Source organism: Polyodon spathula, unplaced genomic scaffold, assembly GCF_017654505.1.
Source record: "Polyodon spathula isolate WHYD16114869_AA unplaced genomic scaffold, ASM1765450v1 scaffolds_4145, whole genome shotgun sequence".
NCBI classification, from domain to species: Eukaryota; Metazoa; Chordata; class Actinopteri; order Acipenseriformes; family Polyodontidae; genus Polyodon; species Polyodon spathula.
Genome location: NW_024475602.1, coordinates 1 through 11826, shown reverse-complemented (window position 1 = coordinate 11826; position 11826 = coordinate 1). Strand labels below are relative to the sequence as shown.

Below are 11826 nucleotides of genomic sequence, written 5' to 3'. Positions count from 1 at the left end.
AAAGAAGCAAAAATCAGACTGGGTCAGCAGTAAGAAATATAAAACCCTGGAAATACAGGCTGCAAATGCAGAAAAAGGTAGAGCAACGTAAACAGTCAAAGCATGTGGGTTTCAGGTGTCATCCGTCTTCTTCTTCTTCTTCTTCTTCTTCGTCTTCTTCTTCTCTTTCTTCTTCTCCTCTTCTTCTTCTTCTTCTTCTTCTTACTGCCGAATCAGAGAAAATACATAAACATTTTAACTATGGCTGTTGATTAAGGTTTTTTATTTTAAGGGACAGTGCTCCATCATACAATTGAATGAGTAGTAATTAATAAGTATATTATTTAATAATAGTACATCTTGACTTCTTGTGCATCACAGGTTTTCCGTTTCTTGCGTTCTAATTATCGTTTGGTGTGAAAGCAATTTGACAGTGTCAGAATAGGCGCTCAGTAAAAAAAAAAAAAAAACTAACTAAACTATAAAACCAGCGTTTGGAAATTGCTTTTATGTAATTTGGAATACGAGCATAGTCACTCAATATAATCGGAGGAGTGAGTTATATTAACTATATAATGATCTTATAATCTAGTAACTAAGAATTTGCTCTTTTTATAAAAACGTGGTGGCTCTTAAAAGAGCCTTTGGGTTTAATGCAACGCGTTCACTTCACAACAGTTTACCACCTTCTGTAAGACGGTTTCTTCTTTGGTGGTGATCTATGTTTATTCCGACCTCTGTTCGGGCTCCTGGGCGCTTTCCTAGCTGCTGTTTTTCTCGCTTTTTTGGGGCTCCTGGGCGCTTTCCTAGCCGCTATTTTTCTCACTTTTTTGGAGCTCCTGGTAGTTTTCCGAGCTGCTGGTCGCTTGTCTTTTTTCGGAGACCTCTTGGGTGCCGCCTTTTTTTTCGCTGGAGCCTTTCTGGGTTTCGGAGCCGCTTTCTTCTTGGATGATTTTTCTTTGGCTCCTGCCTGAGTTTTATTGACCCTGAAAGAGCCCGAAGCGCCGGTGCCCTTGGTTTGTAGCAAAGTGTCCTTGTTCACCAGGGTCCTGACAGCACGGTTGACGCGGGAGTTGTTCATCTCAACATCGTAGCCGCTCGCCGCCAGAGACTTCTTCATCACGGTCAGAGAGAGTCCGCTGCGCTCTTTGGAATCAGACACAGCTTTGATAATCATCTGCGATACGGTACGACCCGCTTTCTTGATCTTGGGAGCTTCTGGTTTTCTCTTCTTCTTAGTCTTCACGGGACATGCATCAGGTGTTGGAACTGTTTCGTCCATTTCTGCCCTGGAACTACTCAGTTAGTCTTGTGGACTTCAAAAGTTTTTATTAGAAATCTAACGGTAGATGGCGCTTTTATGCATGCAATGTGAACCGTGAAGACTCAAATAGGCTACTGGACGCTTGCTGTAAAATAAAACGTTTTAATTGTGTTTTCTCCCTGCATGAAAATGTACGATACAGTTTGAAAATGTATCAATATATGCTAATAAGACCTAATATTAAAGGAAATGCCTCATACTGTCATATAAACAACCCCTCTAATCAGATAAAATTCAACACACGATTAAACTAACCAAAACTACAGGATGCAGCAGTGAAACACAGCGATTAACATCGTACTTCGGTATATATATATTTGAAATACAATCATTACATGTCTATTTAAAGTAACAATACATGTAGGTATATATGTATACGCTATCCACAACTGTTCAGACGATATTTCAAATGTGGGAGGTGCAAAACTGCGTAATTAAACGACTTTGTGTTAGGTGTTGTTAACACAGCACACGCTGCCTTTCTCATAGTAATTGAGCATGGTTTTACAGCATTTACTTTTATTTATTTTTACATTAGAAGCATTCTTAAATGAAGTAATGTTTGTTATTGTTTTATTTTCTGATTTATCGATTAATGCATTGGAATACCTTTGTATTTCCACTACAAATATAAGGCATATTACAGTAAACTGCAGACTGCAATTAAACAACACACAGCAGCAATTCCTAACACATGAAAAACACACAACACATTACTAGCAAGTGGAGTTTATAACGTGCTGTAGTTTTTGTTTATTGTCAAACAACCACTTTGTTATATATTTCTGCCGTTTGATTTAATCTCTTTTGGGTCAAAAATCGAAGGCAAGACTGTTCAATGTATTGTGTACGGTTGGTGTTATCACCGAAACGTCGTGCCCAGTGTGGGGTACATTTAATTGTGGAGATGAGTCTTCTAATTGTCATTCATACAAGGAACCCAGATGACGGCTGATTTTGCCCATTCACTGTTTCAATAATGATTACGTTCAGTTCCCTTTCAATTCGAATGACAACCATTACAGAATGGGAAGAGCCTCTCTGACCATCAATCACTGAGCATATATAAAAAAGCTGCCCTATCAAGGCCCTGCTGTGAGGGGGAAGACCCTCCCACGTCATGTTGAAGAGGGTCATCTCACTGAGACAGGTCGTGGATAGCTTTTGCTTCTTCTACTGAATTTGGCTGATTTGTTGGATTTAACCACAAATTTAAAAATCAAAATCCACAGTAAAATCGTGCTTCAAGCGTGCCTAAAGAGTGCTCTCGCTATATTCTTGCATCAGTTTTCTGATTAGAGATGGTTTCGACCCCTCTTAAGGGATTAGCGAGAGGCCATTGCTCTTTTCACAAAACGAGGTTTCATGTAGTTGATACACGGTGTGAGAGCTGTTGTGGTGCTGTAAGGAGACCCCGCGGGCTCGCAACGTCGTCAACAAAAAAACAGCGCCTACCTGGTCCCGACTGACTCGGCACCAGTGTAAACATCTTCAGCGCCGCCTACAGCTCGGCCCCGACCGTGCCTACCATCGGCACTGACCTTGGAACAGGTCCACTCGGCACCGTTGTCTCGGCATCGACAGCGCTTTTCTCTGCGCCGTTCCCGGCACCGATTGATTCAGCAGCAGTGAACCTCTTCGAGGCCGTCTACAGCCCGGCACCGACCGCGGTACACGTCGGCATCACCCTCGGCACTGATTGACTCGGTACCGTCCTCTTGGCACTGACCGCACTCTTTTTGACTCCGATCCCGGTACCTATTGATTCGGCACCAGGGAATAGCTTCGAGGCTGTCTACAGCCCAGCACCGACAGCGATCGCCTCGACACAGATCCCGGCGCAGACAACTTTCAGGGGAGGGAGATGGTCACCAACGAGGTGGTATCACTCAAGGGTAAGCTCACCAGGGGACAGACGGTCGCTGCGCAGGCACCGCTCCCCTTCCCCAGGGGACAGGAGGTAGCCACGCAAGCACCGCTCTCCTTCCCCATGCAGGTGCAGACAATCACTGTCTCAGTCGCCTCAAAGGCGCCCAAGCTCAGCCGAGCGGTGCTTCGCAGAGCTGGCGGAGACTGTAAGGGCCCAGCAGACCATGTTGGAGACCCTACTGAAATCTCAGGGCATGCTTCCCCCTACCACAGTCTCATTCCCCATCCCCTCTGCCTAGACCCCCTAGCCCAGACGAGCTGTCCTTCACGGCGTCCAGGTCGGATGTCTCGGACCCAGCCACCTCTATCGGGCAGGCCACAGTGGAGGGCACCCTGCTGCCCTTGCCACATGTGTCCCAGAGGGAGGAGTTCTGCAGCGTGCAGAACAGGAGGGAAAGGGAAACCGCTTCCTCCAGCAGAGAGGGCACCCACAGCACGCCCTCCCCTTATGCCAGGACTTCCTGGATTTGGTGTGCTCCTCCTGGGGCAACCCAGCGTCTGCACCTTCAGCCTCCAGAACAGCAGAGTCTCTGCTTTTGACTGCAGGAGCCCAAGAAGCGGGCCTAGTCGCATTCCCCACTATCAGGGACACGGTCACGGTGTTGGTGCAAGGTTCCACCTTCACCAAAGGGGATAAGGACCCAACCTCCCTGTCAAAGCCTTGTAGGACAATGGACATGATGCTGACGAAGGCATACACGTCGGCAGCGCTGTCTGTGCGAGCCACGAACACCATGGCCATACTGGTACTTTACCAGAACCAGTTGGCGGAGAGGCTGCAGGACAGAGCCACAGAGGCAAACACAGGGGAGCTCCAGGCAGTGGCTAAGGTGATGACTGATCTAATAGGGGAGTTAGGTCAGGCATCAGGAAGGTCGCTGGTGGCGATGGTATTCGTCGGTATTTGTGGCTGACGCAAGCTAAAGTTGTGGAGACCGAGGAGGTGGCGCTGCTGGATGCCCCCGTTACAGGCCATGGGTAACCAGTTCTCCGGATGGAGACCGAGGCCAGGGCCTAAGAAAGACCCGCCCCCTCCCAAGCCCAAGGGAGACCACCCCTGAGGGGCACCGGCTGCCACCAAACCCCCCCACAACCAGACTGACCAACGGCAATGACCCATGGCAAGGCTGCACCCAGGACTCCTGGGTGCTATCAACTATGAGACACGGATAAACTCTACAATTCCTCATAGGTCTGCTAACCTTCCAGGGTGTGCTCCTCACCACCGCCAGTAGCAGGAGCACTTTTGCGGGCAGCCTTGGTTGCTAGTTGCTTCCTAGGCGCCTTTACACTAGTGGACTTACGTGCTGTTTGCTTGGTTCTTGCTATTTTCTTTTGCATTTAGAATGAATTGTATGCCTGCTTCAGTGGTTTATAAGCCCCTGCTGTATTGTACTGATTGGATAATAAATACAGGGGCGTCATTCTTTTGCTAATTGGTCAAATTATGAATCCTCAAAAAAGTTTTAAATAGTCCAATCATTTTTGAGGATTCATAATTTGACCAATTAGCAAAAGAATGACGCCCCTGTATTTATTATCCAATCAGTACAATACAGCAGGGGCTTATAAACCACTGAAGCAGGCATACAATTCATTCTAAATGCAAAAGAAAATAGCAAGAACCAAGCAAACAGCACGTAAGTCCACTAGTGTAAAGGCGCCTAGGAAGCAACTAGCAACCAAGGCTGCCCGCAAAAGTGCTCCTGCTACTGGCGGTGGTGAGGAGCACACCCTGGAAGGTTAGCAGACCTATGAGGAATTGTAGAGTTTATCCGTGTCTCATAGTTGATAGCACCCAGGAGTCCTGGGTGCAGCCTTGCCATGGGTCATTGCCGTTGGTCAGTCTGGTTGTGGGGGGGTTTGGTGGCAGCCGGTGCCCCTAAGGGGCAGTCTCCCTTGGGCTTGGGAGGGGCAGATCTTTCTTAGGCCCTGGCCTCGGTCTCCATCCGGAGAACTGGTTACCCATGGCCTGTAACGGGGGCATCCAGCAGCGCCACCTCCTCGGTCTCCACAACTTTAGCTTGCGTCAGCCACAAATACCGACGAATACCATCGCCACCAGCGACCTTCCTGATGCCTGACCTAACTCCCCTATTAGATCAGTCATCACCTTAGCCACTGCCTGGAGCTCCCCTGTGTTTGCCTCTGTGGCTCTGTCCTGCAGCCTCTCCGCCAACTGGTTTTGGTAGAGTACCAGTATGGCCATGGCTTTTGCTGCTCGCACGGACAGCGCTGCCGACGTGTATGCCTTCGTCAGCATCATGTCCATTGTCCTACAAGGCTTTGACAGGGAGGTTGGGTCCTTATCCCCTTTGGTGAAGGTGAACCTTGCACCAACACCGTGACCGTGTCCCTGATAGTGGGGAATGCGACTAGGCCCGCTTCTTGGGCTCCTGCAGTAAGAAGCAGAGACTCTGCTGTTCTGGAGGCTGAGGGTGCAGACGCTGGGTTGCCCCAGGAGGAGCGCACCAAATCCAGGAAGTCCTGGCATAAGGGGAGGGCATGCTGTGGGTGCCCTCTCTGCTGGAGGAAGCAGTTCCCCTTTCCCTCCTGTTCTGCACGTTCGCCACAGAACTCCTCCGAGAGACTCCTCCCTGTGGGACCACATGTGGCGTCGTCCCAGCAGGGCGGTGACACCGGACTGTGGCATCTCCACCGATAGCAGACTGGTAGGCTGGGACCTTCGCGGCACTTCCGTCGAACGGACAGATTGCCCCAAAATACGTCTCCCCTACCACTTACTCTGAGGTGCATGCGGCTGTGGTACGGGGAAGTCTGTACCCAGAGGTAGACCAGTAGGACCCTCCAGACTGGTCTGATGGGCGTTTTCAAGTCTCGCAGTACAGTCTCCGCCAGCTCTGCGAAGCACTGCTCGGCCGAGCTTGGGCGCCTTTGAGGCGACTGAGACAGTGATTGTCTGCGCCTGCGTGGAGAAGGGGAGTGGTGCCTGTGCGGTGACCACTTGTCCTTTGGGGAAGGGGAGCGGTGCCTGCGCGGCAACCTTCTGTCCCCTGGTGAGCTTACCCTTGAGTGATACCACCTCGTTGGTGACCATCTCCCTCCCCTGAAAGTTGTCTGCGCCGGGATCTGTGTCGAGGCGATCGCTGTCGGTGCTGGGCTGTAGACAGCCTCAAAGCTATTCCCAGGTGCCAAATCAATCGGTACCGGGATCGGCGTCGAAAAGAGCGCGGTCGGTGCCGAGAGGTCGGTGCCGAGTCAATCGGTGCCGAGGTTGGTGCCGATGTGTAGCGCGGTCGGTGCCGGGCTGTAGACGGCCTCGAAGAGGTTCACTGCTGCTGAATCAATCAGTGCCGGGAACGGCGTAGAGAAAAGCAATGTCGATGCCGAGAAAGTCGGTGCCGAGTGGACCTGTTCCAAGGTCAGTGCCGATGGTAGGCACGGTCAGGGCCGAACTGAGGGCGGCGCAGAAGATGTTTACACTGGTGCCGAGTCAGTCGGGACCAGGTAGGCGCTGTTTTTTTGTTGACGACGTTGCGAGCCCGCGGGGTCTCCTTACAGCACCACAACAGCTCTCACACCGTGTATCAACTACATGAAACCTCGTTTTGTGAAAAGAGCAATGGCCTCTCGCTAATCCCTTAAGAGGGGTCGAAACCATCTCTAATCAGAAAACTGATGCAAGAATATAGCGAGAGCACTCTTTAGGCACGCTTGAAGCACGATTTTACTGTGGATTTTGATTTTTAAATTTGTGGTTAAATCCAACAAATCAGCCAAATTCAGTAGAAGAAGCAAAAGCTATCCACGACCTGTCTCAGTGAGATGACCCTCTTCAACATGACGTGGGAGGGTCTTCCCCCTCACAGCAGGGCCTTGATAGGGCAGCTTTTGTATATATGCTCAGTAATTGACGGTCAGGCTCTTCCCATTCGGTAATGGTTGTCATTCGAATTGAAAGGGAACTGAACGTAATCATTATTGAAACAGTGAATGGGCAAAATCAGCCGTCATCTGGGTTCCTTGTATGAATGACAATTAGAAGACTCATCTCCACAATTAAATGTACCCCACACTGGGCACGACGTTTCGGTGATAACACCAACCGTACACAATACATTGAACAGTCTTGCCTTCGATTTTTGACCCAAAAGAGATTAAATCAAACGGCAGAAATATATAACAAAGTGGTTGTTTGACAATAAACAAAAACTACAGCACGTTATAAACTCCACTTGCTAGTAATGTGTTGTGTGTTTTTCATGTGTTAGGAATTGCTGCTGTGTGTTGTTTAATTGCAGTCTGCAGTTTACTGTAATATGCCTTATATTTGTAGTGGAAATACAAAGGTATTCCAATGCATTAATCGATTAATCAGAAAATAAAACAATAACAAACATTACTTCATTTAAGAATGCTTCTAATGTAAAAATAAATAAAAGTAAATGCTGTAAAACCATGCTCAATTACTATGAGAAAGGCAGCGTGTGCTGTGTTAACAACACCTAACACAAAGTCGTTTAATTACGCAGTTTTGCACCTCCCACATTTGAAATATCGTCTGAACAGTTGTGGATAGCGTATACATATATACCTACATGTATTGTTACTTTAAATAGACATGTAATGATTGTATTTCAAATATATATATACCGAAGTACGATGTTAATCGCTGTGTTTCACTGCTGCATCCTGTAGTTTTGGTTAGTTTAATCGTGTGTTGAATTTTATCTGATTAGAGGGGTTGTTTATATGACAGTATGAGGCATTTCCTTTAATATTAGGTCTTATTAGCATATATTGATACATTTTCAAACTGTATCGTACATTTTCATGCAGGGAGAAAACACAATTAAAACGTTTTATTTTACAGCAAGCGTCCAGTAGCCTATTTGAGTCTTCACGGTTCACATTGCATGCATAAAAGCGCCATCTACCGTTAGATTTCTAATAAAAACTTTTGAAGTCCACAAGACTAACTGAGTAGTTCCAGGGCAGAAATGGACGAAACAGTTCCAACACCTGATGCATGTCCCGTGAAGACTAAGAAGAAGAGAAAACCAGAAGCTCCCAAGATCAAGAAAGCGGGTCGTACCGTATCGCAGATGATTATCAAAGCTGTGTCTGATTCCAAAGAGCGCAGCGGACTCTCTCTGACCGTGATGAAGAAGTCTCTGGCGGCGAGCGGCTACGATGTTGAGATGAACAACTCCCGCGTCAACCGTGCTGTCAGGACCCTGGTGAACAAGGACACTTTGCTACAAACCAAGGGCACCGGCGCTTCGGGCTCTTTCAGGGTCAATAAAACTCAGGCAGGAGCCAAAGAAAAATCATCCAAGAAGAAAGCGGCTCCGAAACCCAGAAAGGCTCCAGCGAAAAAAAAGGCGGCACCCAAGAGGTCTCCGAAAAAAGACAAGCGACCAGCAGCTCGGAAAACTACCAGGAGCTCCAAAAAAGTGAGAAAAATAGCGGCTAGGAAAGCGCCCAGGAGCCCCAAAAAAGCGAGAAAAACAGCAGCTAGGAAAGCGCCCAGGAGCCCGAACAGAGGTCGGAATAAACATAGATCACCACCAAAGAAGAAACCGTCTTACAGAAGGTGGTAAACTGTTGTGAAGTGAACGCGTTGCATTAAACCCAAAGGCTCTTTTAAGAGCCACCACGTTTTTATAAAAAGAGCAAATTCTTAGTTACTAGATTATAAGATCATTATATAGTTAATATAACTCACTCTACTGTTATTTACACTTACTGTATTTTTTCTAAAGGTTTATAATTTTAGTTAGTTTTTTTTTTTTTTTTACTGAGCGCCTATTCTGACACTGTCAAATTGCTTTCACACCAAACGATAATTAGAACGCAAGAAACGGAAAACCTGTGATGCACAAGAAGTCAAGATGTACTATTATTAAATAATATACTTATTAATTACTGCTCCTTCATATGTATGATGGAGCACTGTCCCTTAAAATAAAAAACCTTAATCAACAGCCATAGTTAAAACAAATACATAAAAGAGCACAGCGCAGTAAGAAGAAGAAGAAGAAGAAGAAAAGGAAGAAGAAGAGAAGAAGAAGAAGAAGAAGAAGAAGAAGAATTACCCTACTGCTGACTGTTTACGTTGCTCTACCTTTTTCTGCATTTGCAGCCTGTATTTCCAGGGTTTTATATTTCTTACTGCTGACCCAGTCTGATTTTTGCTTCTTTTTTTCGAGAATACTGGCTCCACAAGTTCTTCCATCAGTTTGTAACTACATCTGAGTCACAATACATGCAAAATAAGTCAAACAAGCAACGGTATAGTACTTTACTTGTGGTTCACTATAGCACTTTAACCTGAACAGAACCATTCGTGTGCTGCATATTTTGAATATGTAGGATTCGGTTGAAGTCTTTAATCTTAAAAAACAAAACTTTATACAAATATTCAGTTTAAACTTTAAAGCTGGACAATGGGGTGGTACTTGCTTCTGAGACACTCTCAGAGCCAGGCTATCTCTCAGCAAGGGCCTCACCCACTTGCATTTCAGAAGAGAAAGAAGTTCCGTGCCTCAAGGCCGCTATGGACAGTGTGTCCTCCTGCACCAGCTGAGGCGACCCTTCCCACCCACCCCCTGCACTCCCTTGGGGGAGGGGGGGTATGGCAATTGGGGCTGCAGCGGGGCCTGGACAGAGGCCTGTACTGGCACCTGTCTAGCCAAGAGCTCCGGGACCTAGGCCATCTGGGCCTTCAGGTCCATAATGTCTCTCACCTACTTACAATGCTTCACCAGATATTGTGGAGATTAGGAGCGACTGTGGGCGGCTTGCACATTGGTAATGTCCAGCAGGGGGTCCTGGAACAGGTCACCTGGGGCACCCAGAGCCGATGATGGTTCGTCAGTCGGGTATGAAAGGCATCACAAACACTACATGCCCCGTCTCTCTTGAGGGACATGGTGGCATGTGGGATGCCCAAGCATCATATGCAGAGGATGTGCTTGTTCTCCTGTGGGATGTTGGCATTGCAGGCCAAAAAATGCAAAAAAATTTCGCTATCCTGCGAGGGCCTGTACCCGGACCGGACACGTATCGTGACTCCGTGACGAACTGTGATGCCGCAAGTTCGTAGACCTCATTTTGTTAACATACTGTGTACACCCACTGGCTTTGCAGCAAGGGTAATAACACAGTGCACCGTGCACCGAGTAACGTGGGCATCTTATGAGGTCTAGTGTAGTACCAGTTTACATGTGCACCATGTATGCTGAGCCCCGTGCACACCGAGTATCCTGTTTTATACTGGGTACTGTGCAGCACTGTGAGCTCTACACTAGGTTGAGCAGTGCCTACGCAACTAACGCAATGTGCACTGCTTGCATCGTGCGTCCCAAGCGCCATGTGCACCGTGCCCTACCGTGCATTACCGCACTAGAGCAGTAGAGGTATCAGCACGTGTGCACCACATGCACTTTGTATAACAAGCACCGTGCACACCAAGTACAGAGCAACACTGTTGTGCTCTACCGCTGAGGTGCTGGGCAATATAATATATATCACAGGCTATGCATGCGCTGCGGTACCGCAGCCCCGGGAATGCCACTACGCAATGTGCCTATCCTAACCGTGTGGTCAACACACACATAGCTGTGGATCAGTTGCGCATCTTACTGGGCTCCCCACCCATGGCCGTCCCGTCCTTCCGGAAATGCAGACAATAAAACATGGTAGAAAGATAGTAAAAAAAGGGGGGGAGAGAGAGTACACCATTTGTTTACAAGGCCCGACTCACCGAGGTGGGCAGGCCTACGAAGCCGGCGTCCCAGAGGCTGAGTTGTAGTCAGCGGGGATGTGGCAAGGCCTAGCCCCATGGAGGAGCTCCACGCGGTTGGGAGGGTCACTCGACAGCGAGGATACGGGCAAGGCCTAGCCCCGAGGAGAACAAGTGTGCTCACAGGAAGAATAGATAATCACTCACATATGGCAGACAGATTTAAAGAGTGTCTTACCATGGAAGCGGGGAGGCCGCTGAAAGACAGAAAGGCAAAAAAGGACTCACTCTTTTTAAGTTGTTGATTCCAGGAAAGCGGCATGCCGACTTTCAGCACAAATGCAAGGGAAATACAACAGACTAAATCAACTCAAGAAGCTCTTTTCTATCAACACGCTCAGCTCAATGTCGTCTCGAGAATGACATCGGGGACAGAGACTCTACCTTTTTTATCTCTCTAGAAGGACACTAACTCTGTCAAAATAAGAGTAAAGGCCGAAATCCACCCTGACGCTCTGTAGTAGGTTCATTTCCCCGAAAAAAAGCCCGTCGAGACACATATCGTCCGTTCTGGATGGGATTTCCCGTGTGAGAGGGTATGGATTATATCTACCACTAGTAGAGCAGAGCAATACCTACCCTAAGGGCAGCAATATCCCATACCTAATGTAGTGGTGATCATCTTCCAATTGAAAGGGAACCATGAAGATTCAAACAGAGCACTGGACACTTGCTATAAAATAAAATGCTTTATTTGGATTTTCTCCCTGCATGAAAATGTACAATACATTTTGAAAACGTATCACTATATGCTAGTAAGACCTAATATCAAAGGAAATGCCTCATACTGTCATATAAACAACCTCTCTAATCAGATAAAATTCAA

The 11826-nt window shown here is 47.5% G+C and overlaps 2 protein-coding genes across 2 annotated transcripts; one reads left to right on the top strand and one right to left on the bottom strand.

The window, feature by feature from the left end:
- Nucleotides 1-714: 714 nt before the first annotated feature.
- Nucleotides 715-1261, bottom strand: LOC121312618 (histone H1-like; the record flags this gene model as incomplete). The annotated part of the gene is made up of 1 exon (XM_041244332.1): nt 715-1261. A coding segment is annotated over exon 1 (547 nt), but the record flags the coding sequence as incomplete, so codon positions are not given.
- Nucleotides 1262-8193: 6932 nt separating this feature from the next.
- On the top strand, nt 8194-8796 carry LOC121312617 (histone H1-like). The gene has a single exon (XM_041244331.1). The coding sequence runs from the start codon at nt 8194-8196 to the stop codon at nt 8794-8796; it is 603 nt and encodes a 200-aa protein (XP_041100265.1).
- Nucleotides 8797-11826: the final 3030 nt, after the last annotated feature.

What these genes read in the sequence shown, in the direction of transcription:
- LOC121312617 (XM_041244331.1), top strand. Translation starts at nt 8,194, where the DNA reads ATGGACGAAACAGTTCCAACACCTGATGCATGTCCCGTGAAGACTAAG.